General features: G+C 53.3%; 1 protein-coding gene across 1 annotated transcript; it reads right to left on the bottom strand.

Moving 5' to 3' along the window:
• Positions 1–20,884: 20,884 nt before the first annotated feature.
• On the bottom strand, positions 20,885–22,679 carry LOC144278776 (serine/threonine-protein kinase SBK2-like). The gene is made up of 3 exons (XM_077840120.1): positions 22,514–22,679; positions 21,917–22,119; positions 20,885–21,478 (listed from the first exon to the last, which is right to left on the bottom strand). The coding sequence occupies exons 1-3, from the start codon at positions 22,677–22,679 to the stop codon at positions 20,885–20,887; spliced, it is 963 nt and encodes a 320-aa protein (XP_077696246.1).
• Positions 22,680–23,066: the final 387 nt, after the last annotated feature.

Genomic DNA, 23,066 nt, shown 5'->3' with positions numbered 1-23,066 from the left:
ACCCTCCACGAGCAGCTGGGTGCACGCGTAGTTCTACACACACAGCCCTATGCCAGCCCCCCAGTCAGCTACACGCATACACAGCTCTACACACATATACACAGCTACTCACACATAATCACAGAGCTCAGCTATGCAAATTCACACTCAGCTTTGCACAGGTAAACACAGCTGTGTCCACACACACACACAGAGCTTTGTGCACACACACAGCTCTACACTCACACACTGCTGTCACATATACACTGGCAAGGGGTCCTGCAGTGGCTCAGGGCAGATTGTTTTTTGAAGCAGGGCACATGGCCCAAACTGGGTGTGAGTTCTAGACTTACATTTCACCAGCCAAGTATCCAGTGTGAACTCTTCAAGCGTTATATAGCCTGACCAGGGAGTCACAGACAGTCCCCTTGGGTTCTTCAAGCTGCCTTGCTGCCTGGATGAGCTTACCTCTGTGATAGATGGTCCCTTATTCCAAAGATCACAGCAATATGCAGGTTACTCCCAAAGGACCAGTCGCTTACCCCAGCATGGGCGGCGCTTGCAAGTTATATGGGCCCATGGTGCCCGTGCTCCACCAACATTCAGGAATGTGGGCCTGGCTCCACCAATGTTTGGGCTTATATTTAATCAGAGGATGGACCGGGGCAACCACCCTGGGCCCTGTGCTTTGGGGAGCCCCGCGCTTCAGGGGGATGCAGAGTCCAGGGCGGCCTGGGGGATTAGCGGGGGGCCTGCCACTGGCAGCAGCGAGCAACCTCACCCCAGCCTGACCCGCCTTTTCCGGCCCCTGGTCTACCCCCGCCCCACCTCCACTCCACCCCTTTCCCCAAGCCCCTGCACCGCCTCTTCCCACCCCTCCTCCCAAGCCCCCTCCCCGCCTCTTTCTGTCTTCCGGCCCCTCCCCTGAGCAACAGTGGGAGCCAGCAGGGTGGGGCAGAGTGGGCTGGGGCCAGGTCACTTGCAGCTGCCGGCATCAGGACCCCCACTAACTCCCCAGGCCGCCCTGGACCCCGCATCTCCCTGAAAGGCAGGGCTCCCCAAGGGACGGGGTCCAGGGCGGTTGCCCCAATCCGTCCTATGGAGGGGACGGCTCTGCTTGCACCCATTCTGAGCACCACCAAAAATTACACAAACCTGGCACCCATGTATCCCAGGTCAATTGCACCTTATATCTCACACCAAAAACAATGCTTGCAGCCAGTCCTGTTACAAACTAAAGATTTATTTTACAGGAAAAGTTTCAGAGGAACAGCCGTGTTAGTCTGTATTCGCAAAAAGAAAAGGAGTACTTGTGGCACCTTAGAGACTAAACAATTTATTTGAGCATGAGCTTTCGTGAGTTACAGCTCACTTCATCGGATGCATACCGTGGAAACTGCAGCAGACTTTATATACACACAGAGATCATAAAACAATACCTCCTCCCACCCCACTGTCCTGCTGGTAATAGCTTATCTAAAGTGATCATCAAGTTGGGCCATTTCCAGCACAAATCCAGGTTTTCTCACCCACCACCCCCCACACACAAACTCACTCTCCTGCTGGTAATAGCCCATCCAAAGTGACAACTCTCTACACAATGTGCATGATAATCAAAGTGGGCCATTTCCTGCACAAATCCAGGTTCTCTCACCCCCTCACCCCCCTCCAAAAAAAAAAAAACAAAAAAAAACAAACAAACAAAAACACACACACACACACAAACTCACTATCCTGCTGGTAATAGCTCAACCTGAGTGACCACTCTCCCTACAATGTGCATGATAATCAAGGTGGGCCATTTCCAGCACAAATCCAGGTTTTCTCAATTTGTGCTGGAAATGGCCCACCTTGATTATCATGCACATTGTAGGGAGAGTGGTCACTTTGGATGAGCTATTACCAGCAGGATAGTGAGTTTGTGTGTGTGGGTTTTTTTTGTTTGTTTGTTTGTTTGTTTGTTTTTGGAAGGGGGTGAGGGGGTGAGAGAACCTGGATTTGTGCAGGAAATGGCCCACCTTGATTATCATGCACATTTTTAGAGAGTTGTCACTTTGGATGGGCTACCACCAGCAGGAGAGTGAGTTTGTGTGTGGGGGGGTGGAGGGTGAGAAAACCTGGATTTGTGCTGGAAATGGCCCAACTTGATGATCACTTTAGATAAGCTATTACCAGCAGGACAGTGGGGTGGGAGGAGGTATTGTTTTATGATCTCTGTGTGTATATAAAGTCTGCTGCAGTTTCCACGGTATGCATCCGATGAAGTGAGCTGTAGCTCACGAAAGCTCATGCTCAGATAAATTGGTTAGTCTCTAAGGTGCCACGAGTACTCCTTTTCTTTTTACAGGAAAAGGAAATCAGAGTTATTTACAAGGTTAAAGCAGGTACACAAATGAGTTTCAGTTTTAAGTTTCAAAAAGTAATAGAAGCTTGGATGCTAAGCAAGCTCTATGTGTCCTTCAGGGCTAACCCATGCTAAGCACTGGGGATCTTTTGCTTGTGCTTAGTGATCCTTGCCCCTCAGGCAATGTCTACACAGCAATTAGGCACCTGGGGCTGGCCCATGCCAGCAGACTTGGACTGCGGGGCTGTTTCATTGCTGTCAGGTTTCAGAGTGGTAGCCGTGTTAGTCTGTATCAGCAAACAGAATGAGGAGGACTTGTGGCACCTTAGAGACTAACACATTTATTTGGGCATAAGCTTTCGTGGGCTAAAACCCACTTCATCAGATGCTTGCAGTGGAGAATACAGTAGGACTATATATATACACAGAGAACATGAAACAATGGGTGTTGCCATACCAACTCTAACGAGACTAATCAATTAAAGTGGGCTATTATCAGCAGGAGAAAAAAACCTTTTCTAATTGGTATGGCAACACGCATTGTTTCATGTTCTCTGTGTATATACAGTACTGACCCATTTACGCGTGAATCCGCTTAAAGCACGGTAGTGCCATGCCTCCCAGTGCCACCTATTTAAAATATGAGACTCGTTAACATGCGCTACAGGAACTTGCTATGTAGCACTACAGATTTGCTCACTAACTCACTGACATAGAAATCGACAGGAAGTACAGAACAGAATCGTGTTTACCGATATTGGTGAAGATGTATCACGCACGCTGAATCATTGTCACGCTACAGAGAGATATAATATATAGTAGTTATATAGTAATATATATACTACATTAGAAAATTTTAACCATAGGCCTAAAATAATGGCAGAGGGCAAGCGTCAGCATTCCTACAGTGTAGAAGAAAACTAGCTGTAACAGATCGAGTAAATAGCGGAGAAACCCAGGCCAAAGTTTCAAAAGATCTTGGCATTGCCGAATCTACTCTCCAAGGATGACTAAAAAAGAATTCTAAACTGAACGGCTTGGTACAAAATATCAATTCTGCCACAGGGCTTAAGCAAAAACATGTGCGCTATTCAGCAAAACCCACAGTAGACAAAGCCACGCACACAGGGTTTGCTCAGGAAAGGCTGAAAGGAAGGGGGGAGGGATAGCTCAGTGGTTTGAGCATTGGCCTGCTAAATCCAGGGTTGTGAGTTCAATCCTTAAGGGGGCCATTCTGGGATCTGGGCCAAAAATTGGGGATTGGTTCTACTTTGAGTAGGGGGTTAGACTAGATGACCTCCTGAGGTCCCTTCCAACCCTGATAGTCTATGATTCTATGAATGCCACTAAGGGGGCCAATTCTTCAAGCCCAAGCAACAAAATTTGGAAATTTAATGGGGGATGAATCATTCCAAGCCAGCAAGGGGTTCATAAGTCATTTTAAAAAGCTTCATGGCATAGCGCAGGTATCGATTTCTGGAGAAAGCCGATCAGCCGATGAATCAGCCGGGAACGCGAATGACAGACTTCCTAAGAAAGAAAACAAGTGCGAGCCAGACCTAGCAGAAAATAACAGCATTTTTTTCTAAGTGAATCATAGACACTTTTTTCAGCATGGCCCTCCTAACCTGCAGTCCGTTAACATGTGGGAGTGATGGCTTGACTCCCGACATCCACGCATAAACGGGTCTGTACTGTATATCTTCCGACTGTATTTTCCACTGCATGCATCTGATGAAGTGGGTTTTAGCCCACGAAAGCTTGTGCCCAAATAAATTTGTTAGTCTCTAAAGTGCCACACGTACTCCTTGTTCTTTTTTCATTGCAATGTAGACCTCCTGGCTCAGGTGGGAGTCCGAGCTCTGGGATCTTCTCACCTCACAGAGTCCAAGAACCTGGACTCCAGTCCGAGCCCAGAAGTTTACACAACAATGAAACAGCCCCCGCAGCCTGAGCCCCTAGAGCCCGAGTCAGCTGGCACAGGCCAGCCGTGAGTGTCTCGTTGCTGTGTACACATGCTCTCACAATCCCAGCAGCATACAGTTCCTCCTTGTTAGGACTTTTTATTCTTCCCTCCTGCTTTGAGCTGCAAGTTCAGTTGATGGAAGGAATTCGCTTGCCATCTCCTCTTTGCGAGGTGAGGGAGCAAACAACAAAGTCTTTTGTCCTCTGATATTCCACATAGTTCCTCTAGTGTTGATGGGCCTTCTTGTTGGTCAGGGGATAACACCTCCTGTTGGCAGCTAGTATTTCAAACTGGTTAATGCTTCTCTCCTGTCTGGCGATTTATAGTTACAGAGCAAATGCTCACAAATAGTCTTATAGCGCGGGATGCAGCTGTTATAAGTGAGATTAATGCATGCAGCAACTCACAAGCATTTCACAAAGTCTAAGCACTAAACACATTCTTATAACTCTAATACCTATTATGACAACCCTAACACACAGAGGAGCCAGACTGGATCCAGCGATGGGTTTGTCGGTGTTCAGTCAAGACCTAGGGGCTTGGCGTGAGCTGGCACCTGGTCTGCCAGCGTCACACACAGATGTAGAGCTATGCACACACATACACACATACAGAGCTTGACAGGACAGCAGCCAGTGTGCTGATCCCTGGAATGGTGATGAGAGATCTCACCCACGCAGCTAAATTTGTTGCATGTGAAGCAACACCCCTCCTCCACCCTCCACCCCCCTGTTACACAACAGCCCTCTGGCTGCCATCCAGCCACGGCAGGAGTGCACCAAGGGCATAGCTAGGCCCTACGACCAGTGGGCCCATGCTGGAGCTGGTGTGGAGTGGGGTGCAAGGCTTATCCCCTTCAGGGAGCTGTAATGACACATCAAAAGGACCTTGGTTTTGCCTCATCTCATATCCCCATATATCATTGCACTAAAGCCAGCAGTGACTGTGAGGGGAGAGAGTCCCCTACAGAACCCCTGCCCTGCTCCCTGTGGGGCTGGATTGTCCCTCCACACTGTGACCCAACTAGGCCATGCTGCGCTAATGAGCCATGCAGCCCAGGAGGTTACGAGGATGCATCTGCCCCCTGTTGCACACAGGGGCTGCCCTGGGGAATTGCTCCAGCTGGGGTGGCCCTGGGCTGGCTGCTCCCATGGGACAGACTGCAAGGGGGGCAGGGGCCAGGATGGTGTGGCAGAGCCCCCACTACAGAGCTTCCCTGAACCAACTGGAGCTCCGTCAGCTTCCCTGGGGAGCCAGTACTTGGGGCCATGGACCCAGGCAGCCTAGCGGGCTGGAGCAGGGCAGCTGGGGCACAGATTGCAACCGCAGTGGGATCTGCGGGGGCCTTATGGGGTTAGCACTATGAACGTGCTGTAGGTCACTGTGGGCGACTCCATGTGGAAGGGACACTGCCGCTCCCTGAGGAGCTGGAAGCAGTGTGGGTGGGGGGGCACTGCTGTCCCTGCCGGCAAGTGTGGAAACTGCTCCAGAGACGTCCCCTGCCCAGGGTGGCTGGCATAGATTGGCTCAGCCAGGGATCAGAGGCCTAGAGACAAAGAAAAGGTGTGTGCTGTGAAAGGCTGGGTTCAGCCTGAGCGAGGGGCCGTCAGACGGACCTGACCTTTGGGCCAAGGGGGGAGCCACACTGCTGGATCCCTGCCAGAGCTCCGGGCAGGCGGTGGGAAGTTCTGCTCCTAGCAGGGTTCAGGGAGAGCTGTGTGTTCTCTGGGAGGCGTTTCTCAGACGTCTGTTCTGCTGGCTGCTCCCCAGGCCCCACTGGCGTTGCTGGGCAAGTGGCAAGCAGGTGCAGCCTAAACCCCTGCTCTGGAGGGAGTGGGACGTGGGACCCTGCCCAGGGAGAGCCCTGAGACTGGAGCGGCTTTCCTGGAGCAGACCACGGAAGGGCGGTCAAAGATGCAGTTACCCAGAAATTGTGCTGGAAGTCCCGAGCTGGCAGGGTCTGTGCTCTGCCCGGCCCTGTTGACACGCTTCTGGTTGACAGCCTGTTTTTCTGCTGATCTGAAGCTGTTTAGAGGCTCAGTCCCAGCAGGAAGCACACTCCAGGGAGCGTGTGCAGCGAGGAAGCGCAGCCCATTCAAGACAAGCCGCATTTAATAGTCGCCTGGACCCAGCATGGGAGAGTCGTTATCGTAGCCTGGGGAAGCTGCGCTGCAGACAGTCACTATGGGAAGGAGCATTTGCCCCCTGACTCCTCACCTGTCCCCTGGCTCTGCCTCCTTGGGATCCACCTTGGCTCTGTCCCTGTCCCTGTGTGTCCAACAAGTGCAAGCTCTTCACATCCTGGGTTTCTCTGGCACCTTATAAACAGCCACCAACACCTCCTGCCTCTTCCCCCAGTTGCTGTCCAGCTTCCCCGGCGTTGGTGCCAGCTGTGTGCGGTGATTTCAGTCAGGCCTTGTGTCGCAGATCCCCAGGATCAGTGCTACGCCACAGCTTCTAAACATCCCCAGGAGGAGCCACTTCAGCCTGCCAGACCCCCCGGAGGACCACGCAGCCTCACCATCTCTAAGACTGAGGCCGGGTCTACACTGAAAAGTCAGGTCAACCCAGCTCTGTGAGAAATCCACACCCCTGTGGGGCGCAGGTAAGCCAACCTAACCCCCAGTGCAGACAGCGCTAGGTCCACGGGAGAATTCATCCATCCACCCAGCTACCACCTCTCGGGGAGAGGGATTGCGGAGAGGGCCACACTGCAGCAGTGAAGACATAGCCTGAGCCTCTGGGCTCCCTCCCTCCTGCTTCACCCTGCGAGCTCTGCCCAGCGAGTGCTGTTCAGCCAGACTCCTGGGAGAGCCTTTTCCGCGCTGCAGGGAATAATGCACCCAGCACAGATTTACAGTGCTACCAAGTGGCACCCAGCCTAGGAAGTCCTTAGCTGAACACAGAGAGCTTAGGTGCAAGCAGAACCCATTCTGGCCCAGCTGAGCTGCAGTGAATGTGTTCAGAATCTGTGTCTCTCTCTGACTTCCTCAGTCATTCCCAAGTGAGAGCCCCAAGCTTTCTTCCAGACCCAGAATCCCACACTTATTCTCAGTCCCAGTCCTCTGTCCTCCAGTTGGGGTCTGAGCCCAGCTTCCCTGTTCAGAGTGTCGTTCCAGGACTCATAGAAGCATAGAAGATTAGGGTTCGAAGAGACCTCAGGTCATCTAGTCCAACCCCCTGCTCAAAGCAGGACCAAGCCCAACTAAATCATCCCAGCCAGGGCTTTGTCAAGACGGGCCTTAAAAACCTGTAAGGATGGAGATTCCACCATCTTCCTAGGTACCCATTCCAGTGCTTCACCACCCTCCAAGTGAAATAGTTTTTCCTAATATCCCACCTAGGCCTCCCCCATTGCAACTTGAGACCATTGCTCCTTGTTCTGTCATCTGCCACCACTGAGAACAGCCTAGATCCATCCTCTTTGGAACCCTCTTCAGGTAGTTGAAGGCTGCTATCAAATCTCCCCTCGCTCTTCTCTTCTGCAGAGTAAATAAGCCCAGTTCCCTCAGCCTCTCCTCATAAATCATGTGCCCCAGCCCCCTAACCATTTTTGTTGCCCTCTGCTGGACTCTCTCCAATTTGTCCACATCCCTTCTGTAGTGGGGAGACCAAAACTGGACGCAACACTCCAGATGTGGCCTCACCAGTGCCGAATAGAGGGGAATAATCACTTCCCTCGATCTGCTGGCAATGGTCCTACTAATGCAGCCCAATATGCCTTTATCCTTCTTGGCAACAAGAGCACACTGTTGACTCATATCCAGCTTCTCGTCCACTGTAATCCCCAGGTCCTTTTCTGCAGAACTGCTGCTTAGCCAGTCGGTCCCCAGCCTGTAGCAGTGCCTGGGATTCTTCCATCCTAAGTGCAGGACTCTGCACTTGTCCTTGTTGAACCTCATCAGATTTGTTTTGGCCCAATCCTCCAATTTGTCTAAGTCACTCTGGACCCTATCCCTACCCTCCAGCGTATCTACTTCTCCCCCCAACTTAGTGTCATCCGCGAATTTGATGAGGGTGCAATCCATCCTATAATCCAGATAATTAATGAAGATGTTGAACAAAACTGGCCCCAGTGTTATGCAGACAAAACTACACAGGATCATTTTAGGGGACAAGGCAAAGATGCCACGTTTATCTTTATGATAACAATTTGATCTATAACCACTAGCTAATACATAATGTTGAAATAAAAAAGAAAACGGTACAGAGTTTAAGCATAGAAGTTTCTGGTTATCAGGCAATAAGGTACAGATTATCAAGGGGTGTGAAATTCAGTTTCGGAACTGGTGGCATAAGGAATACATAATCTGCAATCTCCCCGATTGGGGATAAAAGTTTAACCGGTCAAAGTACAGACATTGAGATGTGGGGGTATGTTGTCCATATAATGGCTATCATAGAATCATAGAATATCAGGGTTGGAAGGGACCTCAGGAGGTCATCTAGTCCAATCCCCTGCTCAAAGCAGGACCAATCCCCAACTAAATCATCCCAGCCAGGGCTTTGTCAAGCCTGACCTTAAAAATATCTAAGGAAGGAGATTCCACCACCTCCCTAGGTAACGCATTCCAGTGTTTCACCACCCTCCTAGTGAAAAAGTTTTTCCTAATATCCAACCTAAACCTCCCCCATTGCAACTTGAGACCATTACTCCTTGTTCTGTCATCAGCTACCACTGAGAACAGACTAAATCCATCCTCTTTGGAACCCCCTTTCAGGTAGTTGAAAGCAGCTGTCAAATCCCCCCTCATTCTTCTCTTCCGCAGACTAAATAATCCCAGTCCCCTCAGCCTCTCCTCATAAGTCATGTGTTCCAGTCCCCTAATCATTTTTGTTGCCCTCCACCGGACTCTTCCCAATTTTTCCACATCCTTCTTGTAGTGTGGGGCCCAAAACTGGACAGAGTACTCCAGATGAGGCCTCACCAATGTCCAATAGAGGGGAACGATCACGTCCCTCCATCTGCTGGCAATGCCCCTACATATACATCCCAAAATGCCATTGGCCTTGGCAACAAGGGCACACTGTTGACTCATATCCAGCTTCTCGTCCACTGTAACCCCTAGGTCCTTTTCTGCCAAACTGCTGCCAAGCCATTCGGTCCCTAGTCTGTAGCGGTGCATGGGATTCTTCTGTCCTGAGTGCAGGACCCTGCACTTGTCCTTGCTGAACCTCATCAGATTTTTTTTGGCCCAATCCTCTAATTTGTCTAGGTCCCTCTGTATCATATCCCTACCCTCCAGAATATCTACCTCTCCTCCCAGTTTAGTGTCATCTGCAAACTTGCTGAGGGTACAATCCACACCATCCTCCAGATCATTTATGAAGATACTGAACAAAACCGGCCCGAGGACCGACCTTTGGGGCACTCCACTTGATACCGGCTGCCAACTAGACATGGAGCCATTGATCACTACCCGTTGAGCCCGACAATCTAGCCAACTTTCTATCCACCTTATAGTCCATTCATCCAGCCTATACTTCTTTAACTTGCTGGCAAGAATACCTGTGGGAGACCGTGTCAAAAGCTTTGCTAAAGTCAAGAAACAACACATCCACCGCTTTCCCCTCATCCACAGAGCCAGTTATCTTGTCATAGAAGGCAATTAGATTAGTCAGGCATGACTTGCCCTTGGTGAATCCATGCTGGCTGTTCCTGATCACTTTCCTCTCCTCTAAGTGCTTCAGAATTGATTCCTTGAGGACCTGCTCCATGATTTTTCCAGGGACTGAGGTGAGGCTGACTGGCCTGTAGTTCCCAGGATCCTCCTTCTTCCCTTTTTTTTAAAGATGGGCACTACATTAGCCTTTTTCCAGTCATCCAGGACTTCCCCCGATCACCATGAGTTTTCAAAGATAATGGCCAATGGCTCTGCAATCACATCCGCCAACTCCTTTAGCACTCTCGGATGCAACGCATCCGGCCCCATGGACTTGTGCTCGTCCAGCTTTGCTAAATAGTCCCGAACCACTTCTTTCTCCACAGAGGGCTGGTCACCTCCTCCCCATGCTGTGCTGCCCAGTGCAGTAGTCTAGGAGCTGACCTTGTTCGTGAAGACAGAGGCAAAAAAAGCATTCAGTACATTAGCTTTTTCCACATCCTCTGTCACTAGGTTGCCTCCCTCATTCAGTAAGGGGCCCACACTTTCCTGGACTTTCTTCTTGTTGCTAACATACCTGAAGAAACCCTTCTTGTTACTCTTAACATCTCTTGCTAGCTGCAACTCCAGGTGTGATTTGGCCTTCCTGATTTCACTCCTGCATGCCCGAGCAATATTTTCATACTCTTCCCTGGTCATTTGTCCAATCTTCCACTTCTTGTAAGCTTCTCTGGATTCAAACTATGTTCAGGTGTGGAGTATAATAAATGGCTACGATGATGGAGATGTATCTACCCTCATTTGGTGGGATTTAATGTTCAGTGAGTTTATGGTTCCAGTTCATATGGTCCAATGGAAAAAGTCTCTCAGTCCCTTTCCCATAGTTGATGCACGATGTTGTACCGGCTCACACCTCCAGGTACTGTCGGTGGCCGGTGATGTGTTCGATGGAGATGTCCCTGGGCCATCGGATGGTGTCTGAGACCATGAGGCGCCACATGAGTCATGCGCAGTGTCGACCGATCCCACAGGTCCGCAGCACACGCTCGTTGCAGGGGTCCCAACCACCCAGGGCTCCGACGATCAGGGCGTCCATCTGCACCTCGTAGCCCTTCACTCTCAGGGTGTCGGCCAGGGGGGCGTATTTTTCCACCTTACGAGCTCGGGCTTCGCGGAAGGCCGGGGTCCTGTTCTCGAAGGAGACCGTGATGTTGACGAGGATGATCTTTTTCTGGGCCTCGTCGATGACTACCACGTCGGGTCGCAGCGGGCTGTCAGTACCGGGGATGGCGCAGTCCACGGCGACCTCCCCCAGGCGCGGTGCGATGGCTTTCACCAGGCGGTTCTGGATGGCGTTGTGGAGCAGCTGCCAGACTCTGGAGTGGGGCTTGCAGCTGCACAGGACGTGGGGCAGGGTCTCGTTGGAGTATCCGCACTTCCTGCACCGCTTGTCTCGGTTCCCGTGGCGGACGGCTCCATTGAGAGGGACGCAGTTGAGCCGGGCGTGGTGGATGAACCGCCAGTCGGCGAAACGGGTGAAGCCGCCCCTGCGAGGAAGTGGTTGCTGCTGTCCCACTTGCTGGTCAGTTCGAAGGCTTTTCCCTGGTCCGGTTTACACTTCAGGGCTTCTGTGTACAGCGAGTGGATGGCTGCCTTCAGGGTCTTCTCCAGCAGGCCCCTGGCGCTCGGGGTGACGATGGTGTTGTCCTCAGACCTGATCTGCGGCACCAGGACTCCCAGCTCCTGGCGCTCCACGCACCACTCCCAGCGGCAGCCGATGCGCTTCCCCAGGTGACGCGTGGCATTCCTACACACACACACACACACACACACACACGCACACACACATCAAATGTTCTGCAGCTGCTGGATAGTTACCAGTCCTGAACGTAGCTTGAGTTCGTGGCTTGAGTTCGCAGCTTGGGATTGTGGCTCGTGGCAGCTAACTGGCCAGGAAAGCCGGGCACAAGGAAGAGTCGGGTCTCTGTCGGGCATGCACCGACGCCCCTTGATGTTGGCAGCAGAACGTTACCCTCCAAAGTCTTCCATCTCACCTGTCCTTTTTGTAGGCTTTAGTCTGAATCCAGAGTCTATCGGTCCTGCTGTGTCACGCTGCCTCTGGGTCCGGTGATTGATCAGCCATCAATTGCAAACATGACTTTCAGCCTGGGACCTGGCTTTGATGTTCCTTCAGTTGTACCTTTGTGTTTTTCTTTTTAGGGTGGACTCTTCTTGCTTTGTCAGGGCTGTTGTCTGCATCTTCAGCCTTTGGTGTTTACACTTTATTTCATCAGGACAGGCTGGGGCTGGAGGTTGATTCCATCATCCATACATACCTCATTCCCACATCTAAACTAAACTAATAAGATTACATCGGGTTTTGCAAAATGAAGGTTGCAGCAGGCTTTTACAAAATGGAGTGAGCATTTTAAAATAGAGTTTGAGTTATAATATGGACATGTATAAGGAATGGCAAACAGTGAACAGAAGTTACAATATACACAAGTATAATGAATGATAAACAGTGAGCAGAAGTTACAATGTTGAAGCAGTATAAGTTTCAGTGATTTAGGCAGCAATTGGATTGAAAGCGAAACTCAATTAGCCAGTTATTGGGGTAACTGGTTTTATGAATGAATGTTGTTTCATTCATAAAACTTTGCTTATGAAGTTATATGAATAAAGTGAACAATTAAAAACAATTTTATTGATCAGTTCTACACCAGGACTGACCCCTGGGCACTCCGCTGCCAACTAGACATGGAGCCATTGATCACTACCTGTTGAGCCCGACAATCTAGCCAGCTTTCTATCCACCTTATAGTCCATTCATCCAATCCATACTTTTTTAATTTGCTGGCAAGAATACTGTAGAGACCATATCAAAAGGTTTGCTAAAGTCAAGATATACCACGTCCACTGCTTTCCCCATATCCACGGAGCCAGTTATCTCATCAGAGAAGGCAATCAGATTGATCAGACATGACTTGCCCTTGGTGAATCCATGTTGACTGTTCCTGCTCACCTTCCTCTCCTCCAAGTGCTTCAGAATGGATTCCTTGAGCACCTGCTCCATGAATCATTGGAGCTGACATTGTCTCTCTGGTCCCCTTGCTAATCTGGGTCTGTTTCAGCCAATTCCTTAATGACTCAGTTCTTTGCACCCAGACTGGGAGGTGACACACACACAAACCTGTATCTTTTAGCCTTTCCTGAGAGCAAACCTGGACCTGTTTCCCCCCACTGAGTAGCCATGCAAATAATGGGGGAAACTGAGGCAGACAGCTGACTAATAAAAATATTACAAAAAATTCCAAATTCCTCACAACTTGTTAATGTCTCTGGTCCCAACCGAGAAAGCATCAATGACACTCAGCTTGAGCTAGGCTACTCCCAGTCCACAAGGAAAAATCAACCCATTTCCAGCCAGTGAGGATCCATGCACCAGGAATGGGGAAACTGAGTCATGCCTCGTGTTATACAGGAGGTATACATGATCACAATGGTTCCATCTGGCCTTGGAATCTATGATTCTGTGAATTGTTTTTCATAAAAATACTGAAAAAAAAATCCCCCATTCTTCACAGGGGACCAGGAAATAGAGCTGGGAGGGAGAAGTACTGCTGGAAGCTAGGACTCCTGGATTCTGTCCCTGGTGCTGGGAGGGGAGTGGGGTTTAGTGGGTTAGAGCAGGGGGCTAGGAGCCAGGACGCCTGGGTTCTGTTCAATTGATGGACTCTATACTGGCAGGCAGAGCCGTCCCTTTATGGGCCTCAGTTTTCCCACCGTGGCTGGGCTGAGGAGCACAGTGGCTCCTGGTGCTCTCCATCTGCCATGGCCCCCAGTGTGGGCAGGAGGCACTGGGTGGCAGAACCCCCAGCCCCTGGGCTATAACAGGGTTCAAAAAAGAACTAGGACAAGTCCATCAATAGCTATTAGCCAGGATGGGCAGGGATGGTGTCCCTTGCCTCTGTTTGCCAGAAGCTGGGAATGAACAACAGGGAATGGTTTCAGAGTAGCAGCCGTGTTAGTCTGTATTCGCGAAAAGAAAAGGAATACTTGGGGCACCTTAGCAACTAACCAATTTATTTGAGCATAAGCTTTCGTGAGCTACAGCTCACTTCATAGGATGCATTCAGTGGAAAATACAGTGAGGAGACACACAGAACATGAAAAAATGGGTGTTATCATGCACACTGTAAGGAGAGTGATCACTTAAGATGAGCTATTACCAGCAGGAGAGTGGGGGTGGGGTGGGGGGGGGCGAAAACCTTTTGTAATGGTAATCAAGGTGGGCCATTTCCAGCAGTTAACAGGAACGTCAGAGGAGCAATGGGGAGTGAGGGTGGGGAAAATAAACATGGGGAAATAGTTTTACTTTGTGTAATGACACATCCACTCCCAGTCTCTATTCAAACCTAAGTTAATTGTATCTGTAGCTCTCGTCCCCTAATGCCCCTACTCTACTTGCGCTATATTGATATCTTTATCATCTGGACCCATGGAAAAGAAGCCCTTGAGGAATTCCACCATGATTTCAACAATGTCCATCCCAACATCAACCTCAGCCTGGACCAGTCCACACAAGAGATCCACTTCCTGGACACTATGGTGCTAATAAGCCATGGTCACATAACCACCCCCCTATACCGGAAACCTACCAACCGCTACTACCTACATGCCTCCAGCTTTCACCCTGACCACACCACACGATCCATCGTCTACAGCCAAGCTCTGCGATACAACTGCATTTGCTCCAACCCCTCAGACAGAGACAAACACCTACAAGATCTCTATCAAGCATTCTTACAACTACAATACCCACCTGCGGAAGTGAAGAAACAAATTGACAGATCCAGAAGAGTTCCCAGAAGTTACCTACTACAGGACAGGCCCAACAAAGAAAACAGAACACCACTAGCCGTCACCTTCAGCCCCCAACTAAAACCCCTCCAGTGCATCATCAAGGATCTACAACCTATCCTGAAGGACGACCCATCACTCTCACAGATCTTGGGAGACAGGCCAGTCCTTGCCTACAGACAGCCCCCCAACCTGAAGCAAATACCAGCAACCACACACCACACAACAGAACCACTAACCCAGGAACCTATCCTTGCAACAAAGCCCGTTGCCAACTGTGTCCACATATCTATTCAGGGGACACCATCATAGGGCCTAATCACATCAGCCACACTATCAGAGGCTTATTCACCTGCACATCTACCAATGTGATATATGCCATCATGTGCCAGCAATGCCCCTCTGCGATGTACATTGGTCAAACTGGACAGTCTCTACGTAAAAGAATAAATGGAGACAAATCAGATGTCGAGAATTATAACATTCATAAACCAGTCAGAGAACACTTCAATCTCTCTGGTCACTCGATCTCAGACCTAAAGGTCGCAATATTAAAACAAAAAGACTTCAAAAACAGACTCCAATGAGAGACTGCTGAATTGGAATTAATTTGCAAACTGGATACAATTAATTTAGGCTTGAATAGAGACTGGGAGTGGATGTGTCAATACACAAAGTAAAACTATTTCCCCATGTTTATTTTCCCCACCCCCACTCCCCATTGCTCCTCTGACGTTCCTGTTAACTGCTGGAAATGGCCCATCTTGATTACCACTACAAAAGGTTTTCTCTCCCCCCCCACCCCACTGTCCTGCTGGTAATAGCTTATCTAAAGTAATCTTCAGGTTAGGCCATTTCCAGCACAAATCCAGGTTTTCTCACCCTCCACCCCCCCACACAAATTCACTCTCTTGCTGGTGATAGCCCATCCAAAGTGACAACTCTTTACACAATGTGCATGATAATGAAGTTAGGCCATTTCCTGCACAAATCCAGGTTCTCTCACTCCCTCACCCCCTTCCAAAAACCCACCCCCATACACACACAAACTCACTCTCCTGCTGGTAATAGCTCATCCAAACTGACCACTCTCCAAGTTTAAAGCCAAGTTAAACCAGAACATCTGGGGGGGGGGGGTAGGAAAAAACAAGAGGAAATAGGCTACCTTGCATAATGACTTAGCCACTCCCAGTCTCTATTTAAGCCTAAATTAATAGTATCCAATTTGCAAATGAATTCCAATTCAGCAGTTTCTCGCTGGAGTCTGGATTTGAAGTTTTTTTGTTTTAAGATAGCGACCTTCATGTCTGTGATTGCGTGACCAGAGAGATTGAAGTGTTCTCCGACTGGTTTATGAATGTTATAATTCTTGACATCTGATTTGTGTCCATTTATTCTTTTACGTAGAGACTGTCCAGTTTGACCAATGTACATGGCAGAGGGGCATTGCTGGCACAAGTACTCCTTTTCTTTTTGCGAATACAGACTAACACGGCTGCTACTCTGAAACCTGTTGGAAGACAGGATACTGGGCTAGAGGGACCTTTGATCTGACCCAGTATGGCCACTCTTATGTCCCCTGGACTCAACCAGCCACGTGCAGTGGGATTCCATGACATACATGGCTCTGTGCTGCTGGGTGCTGGCAGATCCAGGACATGGCCAGAGATTTATGGGCAGTGCCAGGGCCAGACCTCCACTGGGCTGAGCAGGGAGACTGGCTTGCTGCCAGGAGCAGAATTAGAAATGGCTGGCACAGAGCTGGGGGGCAGGGGAGGAGGGGGCTGCTGCGGAGCTGCAACTCAGCTGGACACTACACAGCCAGGGAGCACAGAGTGGGGAAGGGGGAGGTGTGGGCTGACCCCCGCAGAGCCCCTCAATCCCAACCCGCAGCTCCCTGGCCCCTGCTAGTCCTGGGCTTCCCCCCAGGCAGCTCTGCCAGTGCCCCTCAATCCCAACCCACAGCCCCTGCTATCCCAGCCCTGGACTCCCCCTCAAGTTCTCTGCCAATGCCCCTCACTTCCGACCCACAGCACCTGCTGTGGCAACTCCCCACTGCAGCCCCGGGTCCCTTGGCTGCTCTCTTGCTGTCACACCTTGAGCCTGCAGATAGTGACATGTTTCAGCGATAAACAAAAGTGGTTTGGGCTGGGCTGGTAGGAGAGACCTGCCTGGAGCTGAGCAGGCGTAGGACACGGGGTGTTGGCTCTGCACCTGGCTTCCCTTTAATCACCAATTCAAGGCGGGGACGGGGGGATTAGCCAGTGTTCCCTGCAGGGACAGTAAATCTGGCCCAGTAAACAGGGATGGGGGTCAACAGCCCTGGGGCGGGTGCCGGATTCCAAGGGGCAGCCCATGTCGCTGGGATGCAGCCAGCCAGGGAGCCCAATGCATCCCGCTGCCACGGTGCTGTGTGTAACCCCGCAGCCTGTGGGCCCCGCCCCACATGAACACCAAACACCAGTGCATTGGTACCTACTGCCCAGCAGGGAAGCACTGGGCCCCATGGGGCAGAGCCGTGGTTATGCAGGCAGAGCCAGTGCCATCACATCTGTGCCACAGGAGAGGGGGGATACAGAGTCCTGAACTGTGCCCAGGGCTCTGGGAGTTTGAGATGTCCAAACCCCCACAGCCAGAGCCTTCCCATCCCCTCCATGGTGGGGGGGGCACTGCCCCTTTTGTGGGACCCTGGACATCCCTGTTACCCAGAGAGAGGCTTGCTGCATGCTGAGGCCTGGCCCGACGCAGTCCGGTGGCAGGGAGTTCCCCAGGCTCAGTGGGTGTTGTCTGAAATCAGCTCCCCTGGGAGCAGCCTGAAATGCATGGCTCTGTCTTACTGCTCACCCCTGCTCTGCATCGCCACCTGCCCACGGAGCCCTGCGCCGAGCAGCACCACCCATGGACCGGTCTCTGAGCAGGGACATTTAGTGCAGACACAGGGAGGGGTCTGAGGAGGTCAAATGACATCCCTCCCCTCCCACCCCCACCACCCAGGTGCATGAATCTGTATCAGCCCCAGAGACCCACAGCTTCAGCAGCAGGAGGACAGCAGCTAGGCCAGGGCCAGCCTTTCCCACAGCAGCTGCCAGACGTCCTGGGAATGGCCTCTTGTGTGTCATTCCCTGGGGCCTTAAAGCACAATGGCTTTATTTAAATGCGGCCTGAAGAGCCTCCCACCAGGCTTCCTCAGCAGCGCCTGGGCTCTGGCCCCCCAGCACGGAGCGCGACCGCCTGAGCTGCGGGACTGACTGCGCTAGCTGGCAGCAGCAGGAGACCGTTATCCAGGCTGGCTGGGGATGGGCTGTGAGGGGGGGCAGGTACTTGGGGTGCTCAGGGCTCTCCCCCTCATTAGGGGCTCTCCCAGCCCCTCTCCCAGGGCCTTGCTTGTTGCTGCTGCCACGGCTTCAAGGGCCTTGGCGTGAGCCCAGCTCTTCAGAAGGTTCATGGCCAGTGATGATTTCGGCCGCGGCCCCCTTTTCCCTGCGCCGGCGAAAGATGGGAAATGACGGATTTTTAACACACATTTTGGCCAAGCCCGGTGGATTTTCAATGCCAACAAAGGCACTGCTGGAGCCAGGGTCTTTCTGTGCCAGATGGCAAAGGCCTGCAGCAAACGATGAGGGTGGGGGGCGACAAGGAAGGACTCTTAGAATGCAAGGTGTAGGGCAGCCTAAGTACTGGGTGCTCCCCATTGCTCCTAACCAGGCACCCTGCAGTGCCCTGGCACCTGCTGTTCACCTGCCCTCACCCAGTCTCTGAGACGGTTTCTGCTCAGGACAGGACTTGGCCCTCTCACGCTGGCACCACCTCAGCCTGGCCACCATGGCCCCTGGGATGGCTCTTGGGGTGCCCAGGGTTGGGCATCACCATGTTACCCCCTGCTGCCTCCAGCCACAGACAGACTTGCTGGTGCTTAGTTGGGTGCCAGCTCCCTGATCCCTCCAGCCTGGCAGCCACTAGGCCAGCCTGTTACCCGGGGTTCTTTCAACCCAAAGCTCTTGGTAACTTTTACTCTGTGCGAGGTGGTGTCAGCCAGGGCCGACCGATCAATGGCTGGCACAAACAGGACAACACAAGAGGGCTTTCACTTAAAGCTAAACTTTACTTAGTCTCAAGCACTTATACACACGTCCGCACCAGGAAATCACCCCCAACCCTTGATCATTACCAAAGCGGAGTGTGGCTCTCGAGTGGCACAGCGACAGCCCGTCTGCTGTCTGCCGGTGGGGAACACAAGATGCTTCCAGAGGGAGAGTCCAGTCCCGAAGAGTCCCCCTACCTCAAACTTTCCCTCCTTATTTAGACATGAGTAATAGCATGACATGTCCCTTAAAGAAAACTTGTTAAGCAAGCAGTTCCAATGGGCAAGAAAGAGGCTCCTTCTGATTATTGATTAACCAGGGGTGGGTTTTTCCAGAGTTTGCAGCCTTGAGGCCCCAGTAGAGATTCCTGGGGCACATCCTGCTCTTGTAAAATGCGTGTATCAGCAACTTCAACACAATTCATATCAGGAAGGATGCGGAGTCAAGCTGCCCTTTCTGTGGCACCCAACTCCCCCCCCCCCCACCTTGGTTAAACTGAGACTGTTGAATGGCCAGTTTAGAGCCTGCTGCCTTGAAGCCATACTGGTTTCAGGCACTTTACTGGTTTGCCAAAGTTTCCACTTACAAGCCCACGTTTGCCTCATGGGTGAACAGCTGGGCCTGAGCCCCTCAGAAAACCTCCCGCTGTGATGTGCTGCCCCCTCTCCATTGAGCACACCCCATAATGCTGGGGCTGCAGCCCCCATGGGACCGGGGCACACACCAGCGTGCCCAGTTCCGCTGCAGCCCCTTGCATGACAGCCCTGCCCTGAGCTCTGGTCCCAGAGAGGCCTGTGAGGAAGGGCAGTGGCAACAGAAGGGTGCCACATAAACCAAAAGCAACACCTGGTGTCTGGAGCCTGCCCTAAACCCACCTCCCCAGGCTAATCTGGCTAAAGTGTACCCGCACTGCCCAGGTGCAGGACAAAGTGGGTCTCTCTGCATTCTGCTCATAGCCCCAAAGTTCATTCTCTGTCCTCCAAGTCTGGATAGCCCCCTTCGCTTAGTGTCAGGCATGTTGCTGCCCTGTTGATTTCACCAGCGCACAGCCTGGGTGCTGCGTTCCCCTCCCCGCACCCCTCCATGCACAGACTGGGTGCTGAGTTCCCCCCCCAAGCACAGACTGGGTGCTGGGTCCCCCTGCAAAGACTGGACGCTGGGTTCCCCCCACCCCATGCATAGATTGGATGCCCTTCAATCCCAAGCCGCAGCCTCCAGCTACCCCAGCTCTGAGGTCCCCACCATGTCTTGGACCCATTTGCAGTACAGAAGCCCCCTTGCCAGCCCAGTTATATTTAGTGGCCGTGTGCGGCCGCGTGCCTTGGCCACTTGTTGACAGTTTCCAATTACAGCTGTGCGCGGAGGTTCGTGTCTTGAGGCCTTTGGCATCTGGGGTCAGCAACAGGCCACATGCCGGAAACACAGCCAGGAAACAGGGTGCAAAGCCAGCCCTGTTCCTGTACGGGATGTGCACCGTGGGGCTCAGCCCCCACGCCTCACAGTCTCCACCACAGGGGCTGACCCCACTGCTCATGCAGCCCCACCATGGGGAGTCTCAGTCCCTCCCCTCACCTCATGCACCTCCACTGCAAGTCCCTGCCCTCCTGCCCTATACAGCCACGGGGCTCAGTTCCTGCCCTCCTGCCCATACATTCCCATCGTGGGCAGCTGGCCCAGCTCAGAGAGTCCATGGTGGTTGGGGCCAATAACATCAACCTGGCGCCTGTCGGACGAAAGCAGCGACTGAGGAGCGGGAATGGGCCGTGGGTCTGATCTGGGGCTTTGTGGGTCATGAGGGACGGTGTCAGGCAGGTGGACCCATTGCTCTGGTATGCTGAAGGAAGCTCCGAGCCGCTAGTGTTAGGATTGTGCTTTTATTCCCTCCCCCCGTCCCCCTGCCATCTCTGCAATCCCCCAGGCCTGGCCCCCAGCACCAGCCTCTGGCCATGGTCCCTGCTAAGCAATGTGTCCTGCAAGTCCTTGGTCCCTGCGGCCTCTTGGCCGTGGCGGATGCCTGTGCCTGGCGGCAGTGCCCATGAGGCTGGGCTCAGCGGCAATGGCTACTCCCCCGCAGAGTCCTGCCTCCACGGGCAGCGCCCGGCTCCTTGGGTTCCAGCCAGGGGCACTTGATGTGGGCCATGGCAATGCTGGCTGGGCTGCGCTGGCTGGGGTCAGGGGTCAGCAGCCCTCGCAGCATCTCCTGGGCCTCGTAGGTGAAGCGCCCCCAGCGGGGTGGGCGCGGGCGGACGCGGGGGCTGCGATGCCAGCGCTCAAAGTCCCGGTAGTGCCGGTCGGCGGCCGTGTGCCAGGGGAAGAAGCCAGTCAGCACGCAGAAGAGCAGCACGCCCAGGGCCCAGGCGTCCAGGCTAGGCTGGGCCGGCAGGCGGGCCGAGGGCCCCAGGAGGCACAGCTCGGGTGCCGTGTAGGGCAGGTTCTCAGGCAGGGCCTCGATGGCAGTGCCCTGCGGGCAGCTCAGCCCAAAGTCGGTCAGTTTGACCCGCCGGCACTCAAGGTCGAGCAGCAGCACGTTCTCAGGCTTGACATCGCGGTGAACCAGCCCCTTGGCCCCCATGAACTCGAGGGCGCTGGCGAGCTGCAGAGCACAGCGCTTGACATGCAGCTCCGCGAGCCCGAACCCCACCTAGGGAATCATAGAATCATACAATATCAGGGTTGGAAGGGACCTCAGGAGGTCATCTAGTCCAACCCCCTGCTCAAAAGCAGGACCAATCCCCAATTAAATCATCCCTCAGCACGGGGGAGAGAGGTTACACACAGTGCCCTGGAGGGGAAGGGCTCTGGGTCCCACTGCCCACCTCAGGGCCAGCCAGTCCCTGCCCTGGGCGGATGGGAGCCACCCCCAGCGGGGAAAGGCCTCCTGTCCCATTCCCTGTGCCTGCCTTGGGGCTGGATCTGAGTTGGTGCCCAACAGAGGGGAAAGGTCCCATGTCCCAATCCCCACCCCTTGAGCCAGCCAGTCCCCGTCCTAAGGCCGGGTGGGGCGTCCCCTAAAGGGGACAGGCCCATGTCTCATGCCCGTCCTCAGTGTGGCTACATCGGAGACTCTGGCTCATAGTACCTGTGGCTGCAGCAGGGAGAAGAGGTCCCTGGCAGGGGCGAGCTCCTGCGCGAAGACATAGTGGTGCTCGGTCTGGAAGGCGATGCCCAGGGCGCTGGCAATGCAGGGGTGGGCGGCCAGGCTCAGCGAGATGCAGTACTCGCTCAGGAAGTCCCGCAGCTCAGTGTCCCGCTTCTCGATGAACTTCAACGCCATCGGCCTGCCTGGGGGGGAGGGACGTGCGGAGGAGTCAAGGCTGCTGCCCCCCCCCCCGGCCAGATCATACCCCCTCCCCTATGCTGGATCAGACCCACATATTCTCCACACCCCCCCCATGGATCAGCCCCCTGCCACCCCACGCTGCTCTGTGGGGCCAAGGGCTGTCAGGCTGTAGGATCCCAGGGCCCAGCAGCTAACCAGGGTGTGGAGTCGGGGGGCAGAGGGGCTCAGTGCTCCATGCCTGGCCCTGGACAGGGCTCCCCCTCCCCAGCCGGTGCCCATCAGGGGGTGGGCTCAGTGCTGGTGCTCCTGGGGGAACAGGAGCAGTGGGTTCTGTGGGAGGTGGGGCCACATGGACACTGACTGCCCCCCCCCCCCCCGGGGCAGCCCAGGCCCTACCTTGCCGCTGGTGCACGGCCAGCAGCACGTGGCCATAGGAGCCACTGCCCAGCTCCCTCAGGATGGTGTATGACTGGGTCACCTCCAGCCTGGGCAGGTTCTGCGCCGTCAGCTCCATCATCTCCTCCAGCTGCTTCTCTGCGCCCCACGGGGCGGGCAGGGTCATGGCTGCGGGAGGGGGAGGGATGGGGTTGTTATCACCGGGAGCAGTGCCCAGACGGCCCCCGGGGGACACGGACATCACCAGCCCAGCACTGAGACACGGCTGGCGTTGGCACCTTTGCTTCGCCATGCTGGCCTCAGGGCTGCCCACCTACGGTGACCAGGCATCCGGTTTTTGACTGGAACACCTGGTTGAAAAGGGATCCTGGTGGCTCTGGTCAGCGCCGCTGACTGGGCCATTGACTGACCAGTTGGCCACGGGGTCTCAGAGGAGGGGCAGGGCAAGGGTATTTGGTTTTGTGAAAGTAGAAAGTTGGCAACCCTATGCCCATGCCGTGCCCAGCTGGCTAATGCACCCTGATCCGTTTGGGGACGCCTGGGCCCCTGCACA

The sequence above is a fragment of the Eretmochelys imbricata genome, chromosome 23 (assembly GCF_965152235.1).
Source record: "Eretmochelys imbricata isolate rEreImb1 chromosome 23, rEreImb1.hap1, whole genome shotgun sequence".
Taxonomy (NCBI): domain Eukaryota; kingdom Metazoa; phylum Chordata; order Testudines; family Cheloniidae; genus Eretmochelys; species Eretmochelys imbricata.
Note: the sequence above shows the minus strand (reverse complement) of the source record. Positions and strands in the feature narration are given on the sequence as shown.

Bases quoted from the DNA above. Each gene is read 5' to 3' on its own strand.
- LOC144278776 (XM_077840120.1), bottom strand. From the start codon at position 22,679: ATGACCCTGCCCGCCCCGTGGGGCGCAGAGAAGCAGCTGGAGGAGATG. The intron at 22,120-22,513 runs GTAGGGCCTGGG...CCTCCCCCCCAG, and splicing joins GGCCGTGCACCAGCGGCAAG to GCAGGCCGATGGCGTTGAAG. The intron at 21,479-21,916 runs GTACTATGAGCC...ATGATTCCCTAG, and splicing joins TCTCCCTGCTGCAGCCACAG to GTGGGGTTCGGGCTCGCGGA.